General features: G+C 48.2%; 5 protein-coding genes across 5 annotated transcripts; 2 read left to right on the top strand and 3 right to left on the bottom strand.

The window, feature by feature from the left end:
• Positions 1-97: 97 nt before the first annotated feature.
• LY89DRAFT_728530 (putative actin-related protein 2/3 complex subunit 1) lies at positions 98-1,293 on the top strand (the record flags this gene model as incomplete). The annotated part of the gene is made up of 3 exons (XM_018219275.1): positions 98-320; positions 372-1,199; positions 1,253-1,293. The coding sequence occupies 3 exons, from the start codon at positions 98-100 to the stop codon at positions 1,291-1,293; spliced, it is 1,092 nt and encodes a 363-aa protein (XP_018076732.1).
• Positions 1,294-2,232: 939 nt separating this feature from the next.
• Positions 2,233-2,880, top strand: LY89DRAFT_575666 (uncharacterized protein; the record flags this gene model as incomplete). Its single annotated transcript, XM_018208800.1, has 1 exon — positions 2,233-2,880. One exon carries the CDS (start codon positions 2,233-2,235, stop codon positions 2,878-2,880), a length of 648 nt encoding a protein of 215 aa, XP_018076731.1.
• A 90-nt stretch (positions 2,881-2,970) lies between these two features.
• LY89DRAFT_704122 (flavin dependent monooxygenase-like protein) lies at positions 2,971-5,300 on the bottom strand (the record flags this gene model as incomplete). The annotated part of the gene is made up of 4 exons (XM_018217358.1): positions 5,024-5,300; positions 4,266-4,976; positions 3,604-4,213; positions 2,971-2,979 (listed from the first exon to the last, which is right to left on the bottom strand). The coding sequence occupies exons 1-4, from the start codon at positions 5,155-5,157 to the stop codon at positions 2,971-2,973; spliced, it is 1,464 nt and encodes a 487-aa protein (XP_018076730.1). The 5' UTR covers positions 5,158-5,300.
• A 1,063-nt stretch (positions 5,301-6,363) lies between these two features.
• On the bottom strand, positions 6,364-7,921 carry LY89DRAFT_728527 (uncharacterized protein; the record flags this gene model as incomplete). Its single annotated transcript, XM_018219274.1, has 8 exons — positions 6,364-6,471; positions 6,527-6,613; positions 6,666-6,704; positions 6,755-7,006; positions 7,244-7,293; positions 7,339-7,515; positions 7,562-7,707; positions 7,764-7,921. The coding sequence occupies 8 exons, from the start codon at positions 7,919-7,921 to the stop codon at positions 6,364-6,366; spliced, it is 1,017 nt and encodes a 338-aa protein (XP_018076729.1).
• Positions 7,922-12,866: 4,945 nt separating this feature from the next.
• Positions 12,867-13,028, bottom strand: LY89DRAFT_693768 (uncharacterized protein; the record flags this gene model as incomplete). The annotated part of the gene is made up of 1 exon (XM_018216660.1): positions 12,867-13,028. The coding sequence occupies one exon, from the start codon at positions 13,026-13,028 to the stop codon at positions 12,867-12,869; it is 162 nt and encodes a 53-aa protein (XP_018076728.1).
• Positions 13,029-16,529: the final 3,501 nt, after the last annotated feature.

Below are 16,529 nucleotides of genomic sequence, written 5' to 3'. Positions count from 1 at the left end.
CTTCGTAATCTCAGGCTGTCGTCAACTCCCTTCACAACCAACAACCACTCATTTCTTGATAGTAGAGAGCTCCTCCTATCAAGTCAATTCCTTAACCATGGCGGCTCCTGAAGTTCACCATCTCTTCCACCATCCTATTGCGGACCATTCCTTCTCTGCTGACAAGCAGACGTTGGCTGTGGCACGAGATACCAGCGTTGAGCTCTATGGCCGAACGGGTAGCGGATTCAAGCTTAAGGATGAGCTCAAAGGTCATGATAAGACGGTCACCAGTGTAGACATTGCTCTACAGAGTGGCAGAATCGTGACCTGCTCTCAAGGTTGGTTTCGATGCAATGCGCCTGGAACATAACAGACGCTGACAGCCAAAGACCGAAATGCCCTGGTCTGGGAGCCTTCACCTACAGGCTACAAGCCTACCCTCGTCCTGCTACGAATCAATCGAGCTGCTACATTTGTAAGATGGTCGCCCTCCGAGATGAAGTTTGCTGTGGGATCCGGCGCGAGAGTCATTGCCATCTGCTATTTCGAGGAAGAGAACGATTGGTGGGTCTCGAAGCATATCAAGAAACCTATTCGAAGCACGGTTACGACAGTCGCATGGCATCCAAACTCTGTGCTGCTTGCTGCTGGCTCGACCGATGCACATGCCCGCGTGTTCTCTAGTTTCATCAAAGGTGTTGATTCTAGGCCGGAACCTGGTGTGTGGGGAGAACGATTACCGTTCAATACCGTCTGCGGAGAATATCTGAATAACTCAGCTGGGTGGGTTCATGCTGTGTCATTCTCACCTAGTGGAGATGCTCTTGCATTTGCTTCACATGATAGCAGTATTACGGTTGTCTATCCCAATGGTGCCGAGCAACCTCCAAGAGCAGTTCTGAGCATTAACACTCAACTGCTCCCTTTCATGAGTCTGATCTGGAATGGAGAGAGTGAAATTATTGCTGCTGGTTATGATTGCGAAGCTTTCCGCTTCCAGGGAAATGAAGGTGGTTGGCAGCTTACAGGATCCTTGGAGTCTAAAGGACGACCAGGAATGGGTGATGCAAGAGAGGAGTCTGCTTTTAACATGTTCAAGCAGATGGACCTGAAAGGCAAGACTAAGGATGATACGCAGTTGAAGACTGTGCATCAAAACACCATCAGCACCATCCGTGTGTACGAGGGTGCCGGTGGTACTGTTCGGAAGTTTAGCAGTAAGTGTCTGGCATTCTCTAGTTTCGCGAAAGAAATACTAACAATGGTGTAGCAACTGGAGTTGATGGAAGAATCGTCATCTGGAACGCATAGACATAGAAATGAAAGCATGAAACGTGTTTCGAAGAACTATTCATGAGGCTTCTACCGGCTTGTGTTGTCTTTACGCTACAGCTTTTCAAATGAACACAATCTTTCATCTCGAAATTCTGGTCCTCTCCAGCTAAGTCTGTGTCTGTTCTTTCTTCAGATGAACCATCTATATTAGCAGGTGCTTCCCCTCCTCCCAGCTTCTCATCCCTCTTCCTTCAATTTTCAACCGAAAGTGCTCGTTCGGAATACGGACTACCACAAGCTGTACTTCGCACACCGATGCGGATTACATTTTTCACAATGGAGAGCGATCAAAACTTCTCGAACTCTGGCAACTCACTCCCCTCACCATTCCAAGAGCAAATGCGCCCCTACACCAACTTCGGATGCGTTCGCCACGGCCACAACCAAATTCATGCCAGGAGAACCCCTTATCCTCGCACCTTTGGCAATACCACAAATCTCCCCTCCTTAAGAGCCTTGAATTCCACCGCTTGCTCGATGAGCCCTGTTGCTCGTGCTCCGATTGCTCCGATGTATCCTACGCATGTTCCCAATGTCGGTGTGCGGAGAATCCACTCTCCTGATGGCAATGTCCATACGATGACACCACCCCCATCCCGCAGAACCAGCGAAATGCATGGAGTGGAATCCACTGTGAAGGATTTCAGAACTCAGGCCGAGGTTTGCGTATGCAGTAACAGTGAGGGTGGCAGAACTGATGGACGAGAGACCCCAAATATCCAAATGGCAACTGCGGCATACAACAGGATGCAGCCATATTCTAGAGTCCCCATCACTCAGCTTCTCAACACTCCCACTGAGATCTTCCCCGTTGCTCCTACTGCTACTCGGACCCTCGATAGCAATCAAACAACACCATCTACGAATACTATTGCCGGTGCAAGTTCAACCCACAGACAAACATCACCTATCGGCATGTCCATCTGCTCCGACACAACTAGCTCATCTCAAACCGTTCGCTTAACGTTCAACATCGCCGAAGAACGCTGCTATCTCCTCAGCACCCTCTACCAAACCTGCCAATCGGCCGCAGCAAACTACGTCCGCACTGCCCCCGTCACTCCTCGTGCCCGAGCTATTCCCCGCTATCACCCTTACGCAACTCGTAGCTCCCGCGTGTCAAGCGCAGCAGCAAAGAAAGAGGGCAAGAAGACGGCTACGTTGATGGACAGCATTTCTCGGATCTGTACCCAGATCTGGAGGAAGGCGAGACGCGATCTCGTTGCCCCGCACAGGGAGGAAGCGGATGCCGTGCGCGAGATGCGGGATCTCTATAAGTGGAGCGAGGTCGTGGCTCGGTGCATGGAGAGCGATGGTCTTGATGACGGCGAGGGAGAGGTCGGGAGTGAGGTTTCGGGAACTGAGGATGACGGGTTGGGGTTTCCCGGGATGAGTGCTGCGAAGGCGGCGAAGAGGATTTGTCAGTGGTTGGGCGATGAGGAGGCTTGGGATACTTGTGATACTGTTATGGGCGAGTTGAGGGATTTGGGGGAGGGTGATGGAGTTAGAACTCCTGTTGCTGGAGAGAGAGGTGGTAGTTCTGAGTATGGGAGTATTTTGTGAAGTTTGTGTCTCCTTGGTTATTGGAAACTGGTATTTGATGGTCGGTTTGTGGGAGTCTTTGGAGTTTGGGACTTTTGCTCTGCGAGATGTTCATACAGACTCTAGGAACATAGTGTAATTGACCTTGAAGGTGGAATGAGAACATACTTCTTCGTATCCTTGGCGATTCCTGCAACGCTCCCACCTGATAGTAAAGTTTAAAATACCCACTTGACAGAGAGACATCACAACAAACTAGACCAGTACTAAACTTTACCAGGACATGTGAAAAATCGGACGTCTGGAACGATAGCATGGAATGATTTATGGCCAACTTAACAGCATCTTCGGATTTCACCATTTGCAACGAATTTACGCCCTTCCTCTGAGATCAATCTCATTTGCTTGAAGTATTTCGAGAAGTTGGACTGTTGATACGATGAAAGTAGTGCCCCCTTGTGCCCATTTTGATGTCAGGAAGTACAAAGTCTGCAGTATTACTCCAAATAATTCGGCCTCTGAAAATGTGTGACGACTCCTGGCAGTATGAGATATCTAGAAAGTACACCTGAAAAGATTTGATGGGTGTCCACAACTGATATCCTAATAAAGAGTATACTATTTATACACTTGTGAGCTGCTAGGAAAATGGGCAGAAAGCTCTATCGAGAATCTTTGAAATTGATATAATTATCACAGATGACTTGCTGCTGCAGCAGCAGGCAAAGACACCTCTCCATTGACCCCTTTCTCCCTCCTAATTCTTTCTCTAGCTTCTTCATTCCCTCTCTTCCACATCGCAATCCTCAACAAATGAGCAGCATCAAAATCCTCCCTCCACTTCTTCTCGAACTTCGGCAACGGCCTACCCTTCCCATCCTTCGGTTCCCCAGCCATCTTCCTCACCTCCTCAAAATACTCATCGAAATCTGGATACAGAGCCGTGAAAGGGACTCCATCACCTTTGTAGTTAATACGATCTTCTTCCCATTTGATCTGCTGTTCGATAGGAGGTAATGTGATTCGTCCAGCGAGGAACCTGGCAGCGAGCACGGCTTGCCATTCAAAGACTTTGAATGTGAAACCTGCCGCAATGGCTCCTACGAAACAGAGAGTGGGGTCCTCGCGCCAGAAAACATGTTGGTAAAGGTTTGGAAGACGATTGTTGCGGATGGTTTCTGCGAGATTGGGGAGGAAAGGAAGAGTCCACGTGTATCCAGTGCCGAAGATTATGTGGTCCACGTTCTCTAGTCTCGTACCGTCCTCACAATGTACGGTTCTCTCATTGGTCTGGATGTTCGAGGTGATATGGGTGATTGGCGGTCGGCGGAAGATGTTTGGATGTTGAAAGGCACTATTGACCATATCAGTATTGTATTTACTGGAACGCTCACGGAAAGATTTACAAATCAAAGAAATATGGGTGGTATTTGCCCCTCACAACGCAGTGTAATGGCCTTTCAGCAACATCTGCAAGTGCAAATGAAATGTCAGGCCCCGAGATGCTGGCTCCTACCACCACTGTCCGCTTGCCCCGATATTTCTCGGGACCCCTCCATGCCTTGCTATGCTCCACACTTCCCGGAAAGTTTCTCAGAAGCTCGGTAAGGCCGGGGGTATAGGGTATGAAGGGAACAGTATAGTGGCCCGGAGCTACAACAACTGCATCAAAAGTTTCTTCCCACCATCGGTCCTCGAGTCCGTTCTCAAGCGGTTGTCTCAATGTAACAATCCATTTACCAGATGCCTGGTCCTTGGCAACGAGCTCCACCGTTGTGTTATAACTGACTAGGTCTTGGTAACCGCGGCGATTTAAAAGTCCCTGTATGTAACCCTCAACAGCTTTCCAATGGCGGAATGGTGAATTCTCTCCATGCCGTCGGACATTGAGTGGCGTTCTATCTTCGGGAAATGGTTCTTGAGAAAAGGACATAGCAAACGCGTCAATGTTGGTCTCCAACGCAGGGTATATCGATGTTTCAGAAAATCTATATTGATTGTTTCGAGGGGCCGTAGTAGGGAGTTGTGTAGGGATTGGAACAGTCTCATCTGGCTTCCGGGCTGCAATCTTGTCCAGGTCTGGAAGCTGTTGGACATGGTCCTCGGGATCCTCAATCCTACCACGGGTTAGGAAGGCAGGACACGATCCATGCAGGAGACTGACCAGCATCCTCCCGCTTTCTCTCTTCTCTCGAACACTCGAATGGTGTCAAAGACTTGTTCTTGGGCCAGCGCATCGACTGCGATTGCACCAGCAGGCCCAGCTCCAATTATTGCAATGCTCTTTATGGAAGGCATGATGAAAGAAGATCTCTACACAAATATGAGACTCATCTCATGGAGGACAAGGAAAGACTATGCATGGATTGCTAGACTGGTCGAGGAAACCTCGAACTATAAAATAATGTAAATGAAGTGCAAGGTTATAATGGCCAAGTGAGATGTACATATTTAAAAGTGGATGAAATGGTGCAATACATGCAGCAAGCACTTAAACATGACGGAACGCGAGCACCCAACCACAAGTGATGGTAGCAAGAACCCCTCCGTCTAGTTTCGGCAGAAGGGGCGCTAGAGAGGATCCGAAGAAGCCTCAACCGAATATAAAAATGGAGACAAGAACTCTATTCACCTATTCATTTTTTTACGTCTGCCTATTTGGACGATTGTCTTGGAATTCGAGGATCAATCAGACGACACGTCTCTAGATACACTGCAGCTGGTTTGAGGAGAATCCGGCCCTAAAAGACCCAAAGAATCGTTCGGCTAATAGCCTTGGATACGGTATCACTTTTGAGAACCTACCCAACCAAAAAAATAAAAACAAGGCAAGAGAAGCAAAAACTCAGACCTCACCACCGAAGTGGGGAGATCGTAGAAAACTTGCTCGGTGTCGGGTGCAGTTTTTAAAGTCGCGTTATGGCGTGTGTTCTCGTTATGGCGTGCCTAAGTCCATCTGGAAATCTGTCACTTGAGCTAACAAGATATTAGATAACCTTTGGTTTTCCGGACTTAGTGGAAGGAAAAATGCTTATTTAACTTTATTAGGATAGCTTTGAATAAGCGAATCTGAATATGAGGAGACTGACGTCGGTCTAGCGCGATGTTGTTTACTTGTGTGCTGTCTGAAGCTACCACTGCCCGATTCCTTCTCCCTCTTCGACCTTCTACACCCTTTCACTTCCACCTGCTACGTGTGTCTTGAATGGATTCTCTCATTCTTCAGAAGCAGTCTCATGAGATCGATATTGAAGACTTGATACACCATTCCATTGTATGTATATGCAAAGCACTTTAGGGTATCCGCCAGAATCGCGAAAATAAGAAATGCCTTGTTTTGTGAGAGTGCGAACCACCAGAAGACAAATGAACCACCTCGCAGAGAGCAATTAATCCAAACCATTAGTACATACGATCTATGCTCGCCATGGAAAAGATGAACGCTTCCCTCCCGATTGACTACGCGGCGACTGGCGAGACATGCAGCTTGGGGCTGTGACAGCCTTACTCTTTCGTCTCGGATTTGCTGAACACCTTCCTCCATAGCCTCCATGTGCTCTCGTTCGCTCCGTATACAATCGCGTCGGCGAACCCTTGGATGACAATGCAAGCCTTTTGACGACTGTTAGACGATTCAATGTAGTATGTGAGGTGGAAGTATGCGTACCTTATCGACAGTTCCAATAGCAAATGGAGCAGACTTGCCAGTCGTGGCTTGGTAGATTCGGATGGAAGTAGGAATAGTCCATATAACCTGAACAGCGTTAGCAAGACAGATATAGCTAGGGACTTTGCGCTATGCGAACCATGTAGACGAGCGGATAAGTCATCATTTGATACGAGATCTGATTGAAGTCAGCATGATGCGCTAAGGTTGTTCGTTGGATGTGTATACCCTCTTCAACACAGGAGATGCTCTTCCGATCCTTGTATGTCTGCTTTGTGCCCCGGCCCGCTCGCAGTCATCATCGGCACCATTCGATACGTTCATGGAAAGCCTTGATGCAGTTCGATTTGCTGATGATCCACCAGTCTGCAGACTGCCGCTAGCATCTTCGTCGAAGGACATGAAACGGTTGTGTGCTTTGTGGATGATGAAGTAAAGTCGAAGATAGAGTCCAAGAATGGTGATGATGATCACCCATCGCTATCACATCAAGTTAGCTTGAGAAATGTTTGGCGACATGTCTGTAACGTGTTCTGAGCTTAATGGCCACAAAGTTCGATAATTCGAAGGACTTCGATGGCCAAAATGTCTTCAAAGGTGATGCCCTCTGTAATAAAGTCCAGCGGACTTAGACTTGGACTTAGATTTGGCTGTGCTATGCGGGAGACTGATGCCCAGAAACCTCAATACTCTCCACCGCAGCAAAATGGTACTTACTGGGAGAAAATTGACGAGCAATCGAGTTCGATCACTGGTGAACCAGCACCCTGTCCTGGTTAGGCCGAGATATAGGAGATTGGGGATACACTTACAAGCGCCAATGTCGCCGTACCCAACCACTGCCAAACCAATTACTGCCCACAGTAGAGATAACACCCACGGAAGGAGCCAGACAACAACTCTATGCTCTTGGATCCAGGAGGATTGGTGCTTATGGTTGGTAAGAATAAGATATGTGCAGATGGCAATCGTTAAGACCCAGTAGTCAGCTATATCTTGTCAGCAAAAGACGCAAATATTGCTCATGAGTCATACTCTGAACTACAAACACTTGGATCATGAACCCATTGAAGCTGCAGAACGTCTTCTCCAATGAATCCCCAATGTTTGGACCCGCAAGATTCTTTGTACTGCTGCTCAGAAAATTTATGGCCATCCAAAAGTCACTGATGGCAAGTCCCCTTCATCAAATTGGTCAGAGGTGCTTGAAAGGCCCGTGCCAGCAAGTGAGACTCACAAGATCAATTGATGCCTGAAAGTTCTCAGAGAGCGGAAGATCGTGAAGCTGAATATTATCCATCCTGCTCCCAAGGCAGACAAGATAGATACAATAACTATAACGGTGTTTAGGACATGGATCTGTTCAGGACTTGATGGGGCAGAAAGGACACCCATGTTGTCTGACTGATGTGTAAGAGTGCGTAAGAGCAAGAGACTGCATGGCGGAGATGTCTTTCTATAGCAATGGAGACATTTGCAATGAACTTGGGTATCGAATTGCAAGGTCCCTTATCTCAACGTTGTCTTTTCCAACAAGCAAAATGAAGAATTGTAGCATGATCGATCGAGACTGTTTCAATGCCTGGCTGCGGTACAGCGAAATCCGTCCGTTTACCCCAGCTTATCTTCAGAAGGAGTCAAAAAGGAATTACCTCTTCATACAGAACGAGAGCTCTTATCTGGCGGCTTGCAAAAAGAGAAAGACGTTATTGGCTCAGGGTATGGAGTTTACGGACGCAGAAGTGCGAATGATGTTTGACAGTTGTCCTAGCAAAGCCAAGAAAAGTGTCGCCATTGGTGGGTATCTGTCAGGGATGAAGTCCCACAACGGCTCGTAGATCCAAATCTGTGCGCTGGAGATCGAAAGGGCGTCGAGACATAGAGAAAAGGCAAGCCACATGCTCAATTTGTCCCTCGTAGAAATAACACTAGGTACGCCATAAACGTTCAAGATGAAGAAATGGTGGAGATACTACTCTTCATGATTCACTTTCTATCATAAAGTATTCTGAATGCATTTACAAAAATAAGTGTTCATCATCTCCTCGTCCTGGAAACAGAAGTGCCGCAGTCTTTGTCTAGTCTAGAGCGTGAAAATGGGACGATCTCCGCGGGATTCGAAAGCAATATACTGGGGCAGGGGAAAAGGGGAGAAAGAAACACGGAAAATGGCTGGTGTGGGGGGCACAGCCGAGATGTTGTCCTACTGGAGCGCGAACGTCAATGTTTGCACCAAAAGCAAAGAAGTGCTCCCGGCCGATGTGGCCTGTGAAAGAGACACACGTGACTGCATTTACCGGGCTGCAAGACTTCCCCTTTTTTTCGTTTGACTTTTAGCGAGTTTAGATGGTCTTTGGCAACAGTATGTCGTCAAAAAATCTTTCTCTGCTGGTTCTCAGTTACTATGGTAAGTTGAGAATTGCTCCAAAAAAGGAATCGGCACAGATTTAAGTGGTTCAAGTCACAGCGAACCAAAGTGTATGTATACTCGATTGAGGTGGCTGACAAGCAATCTAGACATGTTCGCATTGCCATTCATCTCCTGTTGATACATGAAAAAGATCTTGCTTGGACTCTAGGGTATGTGGTGCGAAGATGAGATAGTGCACTCAAGCAATTCATGTTCAAAGTCAGTATCACAACTTTGAAGACTTCAAGTCGTGATTTTGACTCCAACTACTGTTATCTGCCAACTTGGATGAATCATGGCGTTGCGTTGTAGAGCATTGGCATCAAGATTTATACTTTTCTGAAGGTAGTTTTGGCACTTGGCCTTTATACTTTCTCAGATAGTATTATTCAAGTTAAATAAACAACTTCAAGAGCCCCTAGTCAGCGATATCGAATTGATCTACAGCTTCTAGATTATGAATCTTAACTTAAAGTCATACCACAACTTTACCTTATAGCATATATACTATCACAGAACAAGACGCTAAACTCTGTGATTCACGGACTGTGAATGTCTGTGCTGAGTGTGAGCAGAGGTAGGGGACTTGCCCATGGACTGACTTCTGAGTAATAAAAAACACGAGCCTTCCGTTCCTCGCCTTTTGAAGCCATCCTTTTTGACTTTTTGGTATTATAGTCTCATGATACTTGGTACTTTTGCCAAGGAGGTGAAAACTTCCGTTCACCTGGACAAGGTCTATGCGCAGCTGTGTTCTGCCAGGCGGTTTAGGTCGAACTTTGATGGTGTTTGTGCTTCTGAATATACTCTGTTGCTTTGACCTTGAAAGAAAAGTGGCGTGCTAAGACTCGTTTCTAGTTGCCAGTGGAGATACTTTCAAGGTTTCGCTTGAGATTTAGCTTGGGATCACCCGTTTCCTACGGAGCGACCTCCGTAGGAAACGGGTGAACAGATGGGGTTAAACCGTTACCCCACCGGAACAATTCGTCTGGGTTTTTCACGGTCCCGAGAAGTCATGCGGAAGGAGACTTCCTGAAGAGTATGAAGCAAGATGTATGTGATTGGTACCACTCAAGTTACTAGGTAGTGAAACTACTACAGACGAGTACCGTGATTTCAAGCGGACTTGTACTAAAAACTGAAGTGAGAACAACCGACGGACGAAGCCGTCTCGGATGCGCCCGGAGTATAAATTCCCGAGCGCACGATGATTTCTAGGTGCCCAACTCTTCCGGTAGAAAGACATCATACGCGAGCCACAGGTGAAATCATTAGCTACTTTAGCCGAGGTACCTTGCAGCAGAAAACCGGGTGGACGCTACATCAAAACTTGTAGCTCTGATGTTTCGGTGTCATGAATGCCTGAGCTTCTTTGTTCGTCACACCGTGGGTACACTGGTTAACCTCATGCCGGCAAGTAATTTATATTCGCGGAATAAAGTTTGCAGCCGAGCGTCGAGAAGTCAATGTACTGTAATTCTGACAGGAACCGATTGCTACAACATTCTGAAATACGAAGCCGTGCTTCACGCCCTCGAAAACCAAGGTATGTATATGAAATTGGAAAAAGGAATCGTGCTGTCCAGGCCGATCACTAATCACCAAGACCACCCGAGCCAGTGCACCATAGAAACGTCGTTCAGCAGAAGCTACGAAGGATAAAAAAGGCTTTCTTGGTGCCGTCACCGTTATATGATACTAAATCCTAATGTGCAATGACCGCTCAGACTCGAGAATAAATATGGTGTGGACCCTTTAAAACTTAAAAGTCGCAAGCCAAGAAAAAGTATCTCAAGTTTTTCCGAAAAATCTTGCTGGACTTGCAAGATCTACTTCCCATCAGACATTGGTCCCGAGATACTTTAGCAGGTCATTAGCAGGACAAAATAGTGTGAACTCTGTTGAGCTTCTTAGATTGTTGGTGGACCCTCCAACGCTACCATGGCGCCCGGCTCCCTGCTTCTCGCTCCAAGATCCTCGGATCTCAGTCTAGATAAGTTGCCATCGAAGGGGCCTCGACGATGCGACTGAGTGCGCAAACGGGAAGTCCATGGGAGAGAAAATGTCAAAGGGGAAAGAAGGCCGAGCATCGAGACGAAAGATTAGGGATTCCCAAAGTTTATTAGGACCTACAACACGAGAAGGGATCTGGTCCTGGGCATGCATACGTCACTTGAAAGTGTAAATATATACGTTTGTCTGGCTGGACCCCTTGGATTTCAATCTTGCAGAGTCCGTGTCCTCCAAACCCAATCGGATAGCTAGGAACATGTACACATCAACCAGCCTACGAATTAACCTTTAACGGCGCGGATCTCTTACCTTTCTGAAGGTAGTAGTAGTGTTGTGGTGGAATTCCAATCGGTGTACCTACCTGCTGCCCGAGTTGGCTTGCGAATAACTTCAAAAAATGGATGAAAGAAGCGAAGCGAGATCAAGCCGTCGAAGCACCGGGATGCCACTAAGAGAAAGACGTCTGGGGACGAGGTACAGGTTCCGGAGCCGCACCAGGTCTTCTGCTCCTGGGTTGACCAATCTTACTACAGTACATCGCAATTGCCTTTTGAGCACTGGTCACGAGGTGGTCTGGGTTGTATCCACCCGACTCGAGGAGTTCTCGACAAAGTGAAGTTTGCATGGCTAGTCCAAACGCCAGAACCATGATCGCTGTCGCGAGTAGACAAATTTTTCTTTTCCGACGATGCAGCATTGTAAGATGGATGCTCGCGCAAATCCGTCTGTATGGCCAGGGTCATTGGACCTATCATTGAACGAACTTTCCTCGGTTGTCTCCTCCCAATCTTCTGCACCACCATTGATGCACTTCTGCAGATATCCGCTGCAGAGGCTGTATCTACGGATGTACGATGCGCGCAGCTCAAATCATGCACCTTGCATGCATCATCCAAGAACGGTAATCGAGGGCGGGCGCGCTTGCGGATGTTAACCACCAAGCGCTCATATTGCTACCGAGCTCTGATATTGCTGAGATGCGTTTCATGGAATTACCATGGTGCCATGTGGACAGGCACCGCGAAAGGGGCTATTCTTAGCGACGACTTGCTGCCGGCACGACTTCTTTGAGCTGTAAGTGCTTGATAGAGAGGTCGGTCAAAAACCGAGTCCAGGCTCTTAATATCTCTTTGATATACCAACGGGTTGTCAGTCCGGTTCGAATATCCCGGAATGACCCCATTTATCAGTGGACTTCCTACTGTACGGCTTGATGCTTAGTCTGAACGCTCTGCTGGTCGGTCAGCTGAAAGTCAGACATCGCCTTGTTTTCCCGGTGCGAGATTGTGAGATGACGCTGACTGGTTGAGAAGGTCATAGTTCAAGAAAATATAGGCAACCCTTTCCCCTCAAGCGTCATACCAGATATGGACGATGACCGGATCGAATCGTGCCATGATAACCCCCAAAGTATCATGATGAGGTGTGCATGACACCCCACACATTTCAAATCTCGAGAGGGGAAACAAGGCACAATCAAAGCTCAATGAATGAAAAAGTGTTGATTGGATATGTCCTGCGCCTTGATAGGAATTAACCTCCAGACCATCTCTTGTGTGGATGCTGCCATGCTTCCCAAACTTTTTCCCATGCAATCCTCTGCCCATAATACTCCTATATATCTCCACAATAAAGCCTTCCAGGTATCAATCTTGAGTTCCAGCTCGTCTTCCGAAATATAGTAGTGGTCACATTGTACAAATGAAGAAACAAAAGAATGGCGTAATCCCAAATATCCCAAAAAAGAAGTTCCGTGTGACGCCCCGCTGAGCCCGGTCATGAATCAAATGTCGTTGCCGAAATGTGTAAAAGCCCTATGCCATCAAAGATCTGAAACGTTTCCATAGCGTAGATAGACGAATAGCGAGCGCATGGGCTCTCGGAAGAATGGTACGGTATCAGCCCGTACCAAAAGTTTCAGGAACACAATGGACAGTGCCCTGGTACCACAATATATCGCTCATGAGGACCGCGTGGACATCTGTGTTCCCTCTTGCCATCGACCGAGGTGCCGAAAAAGTGAGCTCCGGGGTCGACACATGAGGTGTAGATATAGTAGTTCTTGGTGTATTCGCACATTTTGGTAAGGGTATGTCTGCACAAAGTAATCAGTAAGATGTTGTGAGTTCATAAGGTAGAGATAGGTTGGACATACGGAAGTAGAGAAAAGTATAAAGAATCGAGTAAGTTGAGGGAGAAGAGGGGTCAGTGTATGTGTTCGACGAAGACCGGTGATGTGGAGTGGGCGTGTTTCCTGCAATGCCGCATGCCTTGAACAAGTCGAAAAGATGAGCTGGGTCAGAGAGTATATATATATGGAGAGGAAGGGAGAGGGTGTTCGTCAACCCGGCAGTCCCCTGGCGAAGTATAATAAAAGCAAATTGCTTGATGAGGACATATGGGAGATGACAGACTTTTTTAAGAAACGGCCTGAGCTATGGCCGCCCAGGTGCAAGAGTTCAGAAACACGACGTTTGCGGTAGGCCAGAGCCTGTGACAGGCATGGAGAGTGGTCAGAAGCGTCAGAAACGAGGAAGGTCAAGCTGCGAGGGCGATCCACCATCTTGTGCTGTGATTCAGATTTTGCAGACCCCCCCTACATACCGGCACATCCTTACACGGCAGCCCTGACCCTTACCTCTCTCTGCCTGACCCCTACCTCACCGCGATGAGGAGCACAGGCATCTTACCGAGTGAAGGCCACGGCCGATAACCGTGAAATGCGGTGGGCCGCGTTGACTGGGTGCAGGATGATGGACCGTGGGCCAGAGTCTGCGACATGTAGTGCGAGGTGGTCCAAGCAAGAGAGAAAAAAGAAAACAGTTGAAGAATTATTAGTTAGAAAAAGAGAAGAGAGCTTGGCAATAGTGTGCAGGCGGTTTTACATAAGGCGGGTTGGGGAAGAGGATTGAATTCCAGCTAGTAATCATCGGGGCGTGGAGAATCAACTGGCGTTGGTGCTGGTGGTGCTGGTGCTGGTAATTGATTGAGGTGAGTTGTGTTGTGGTGGACGTGGACGTCGACGTAGTCGAAAATGAAAGCGCACAGCCAGAGAGCAGAAGACCAGAGCAGATCCGAGATACGATGCTGGTTCGATCGTTCCGCTCGAGTCTCTCACCTCAGCACCCGCTTGCTTGCTTGCTTTCTTGGCCTGGGCTTGGATATTCAATTATTGAGCACCGTCACCCTTCCACTCTCCCTTTCCCTTTTCCTTTCCAATTCCCTCCTACCCGACGATATCCTCGTCCCTCCCTGCCCTGCCATGCTCTGCCCCCCGTTGTGCCTGCACCTGCTGCTGCTGTCTCTCCCTGCCCTGTTCTCATGTGCCCGTGCGTTGCAACACAACGTGGGTTTTTGTGCACCCCTCTCCAATGATCTGTCACCTGAGATCAGCTCTCCTTAGAGTAACAAGATGGCAATATCATCAAACAAAAAGGTGCAGGGGCGCGGAGCGCGAGCATGCACGCATCCCGCCGCACCACCACCTGTGAAGTTTGGACGCATCGAGACACCCTCGCGTCTCTTCCCATATATGACTCTATATATCTCTCCGCACTGGTCCGGGTGAGCATCATCATCACGCCTACTGTACGACCACTACCAGAGCTCGCTCCATGCGAATTTCCTGCAGGGCGAGCGTTGGGCTTTGAAATGGACAGTTATTAGATCTCGCTAGACCCTTCTCACTGCTCCTTAGCTGAGGGACCGCTTCTCGAGAGTAGAAGCGTTCTGGATGGACGGACGGATTTCCTTCTGCTCGGCCAAGCGCCGGAAAGCATTGATGGTCGTCGGATAGACTTGCTTTGCCCTGGTTCAGAGCGCTTACCACCACTCACCATCACTCGGGCAAGTATATGTTGCCTCTCTTATTACTTTCTTCGGCTTTGGCTCTTAGTTCTTAGTTGTCAGTGATATATGATCAGCTCGTTATTGCGCACGACCGGGAAGTGAGATACTGGAATGCGATTATCAGCAATCCAATCCGGTACAGGAGTGGGGCGTGCAGTTCCAAAGTGCACGACTCCCAGTCTCCCACGCCATCTTTTCAGCCCATTCGAGTGCCGCTCTGACGTTTCTCGCGGGGTACCCATTTTGGGAATTAGGCGCAAAGCCTTGATGGCATGTTCTCGACACGGACCTGGACCAGAAAGTATCCATTGAAACGGCCAGTCAGGCAATCTTGGAACCAGTATTATTGAGATGTACAGTACATCGTCTGCGACCCCCCACATCCAGGCCATCGAGTCTCAACATGGTTGTCCAGTAGCTGCAAATGAGAACTCTGGTAAGACCACGCCCAGAGCCTGAGCCAGACGTGAGTGAGTTTGAGATCGGACTTCTACGGGGCGTTTGAAGCTCATCAATGAATTGGGAGAGGCATGGGTTCCTCTCTCACTAAAAACCTTGTGGTCTACAATGTCCAAGTCACCTGTCAAAGCCTCCAGGCCTGCGTTTATGTTTGGGTTTGAAGCGCAGTACAGTCAGTAACATGATTTGAGGCTCTCGAGCCCCAGCATTGTGCATGAACAGCTGTCTGTCAGTGCGTTTTACAAAATCTCCGACGAGGTGTCAAAACTCGAGCGGGCGAACTTGCTCGACATCGCATCATCATCGCATGAGTTTGCTCCTCAGATCTCACCGCGTAAGTGCATTCGGCGCGGGGTCAAAGCTCACTTTCGTTTGAGGTCGGGAGCGCTGGGGCCAAAGCAGCTCCGTCTGATGTTATTCGCCCAAAAGCCGTTGTATCTGTCCGAGAGCTGGATCCTTCGTTTGCCCGCACCCCATAATTCAGAGAGTTTGACAGCTCATTGTTGAATCTTCAAGAAACATTGCACGCGCAACTGAGACTCGAGCTGCCTGTATCTCGGCATTTATACACGGCTGAACCTGAGAAGCAATGACTCGACACTGTTGCTGCAATGCCTCTTGTGAAGTTTAGATGGGGCTGGGTTTTGGTGGAATGATCAGCAATTAAGCAACATGCGTGCCTGGATCTGTGCTGTCAACTCTCGTTCTGCTTTTTCCCACCACTCCCTCCATGGGTTGGCTGTACAAGGCCCCCATTCCGATGTCGAGTCCTATGGGAAGGAGGCTCAGAACCTGGTATTCATCCATAGCAGATCACCTGGATCGGTGCCCAGAGCCACGAATCCTAGTGCTCAGGGTTTTTGTGTCCAAATGTTGTGAAGGACTTCGCCGTTCCCGGAAAATCGGGAACAATCAAAAGAAATGAGGTCCCGAAATGTATCTCCAGGGGCTACGCAAACAGAAAATTCACACATATGGCACGGCACACTTGCAGCAGATTTGCTGCGTGAAACGAAAAAAGAAAAGTTTAGGAAGCATCGGATCCTTTCAAGTGTTGTGCAGGAACGCTCTAGGGTGAGAGATGAAGTCCCGGGTTGCTATGAACAAGCTGGAGAAGCTGGAGCAAAAAAAGTAAGCGGTCAGCTGCGACCTGGGAAATTCACCGCTGAAAGAGTTGAAGAAAACCAGCGGACTGGTATGGGATCGCTCAGTTCCCCGGCGCAGCAGATCAATTGGAGCGGGGCAAGAATATGCAAGAAGGGAAGTGTAAAT

The sequence above is a fragment of the Mollisia scopiformis genome (genome assembly GCF_001500285.1).
Source record: "Mollisia scopiformis unplaced genomic scaffold LY89scaffold_3, whole genome shotgun sequence".
NCBI classification, from domain to species: Eukaryota; Fungi; Ascomycota; class Leotiomycetes; order Helotiales; family Mollisiaceae; genus Mollisia; species Mollisia scopiformis.
This window is presented reverse-complemented; position numbering and strand designations above follow the sequence as displayed.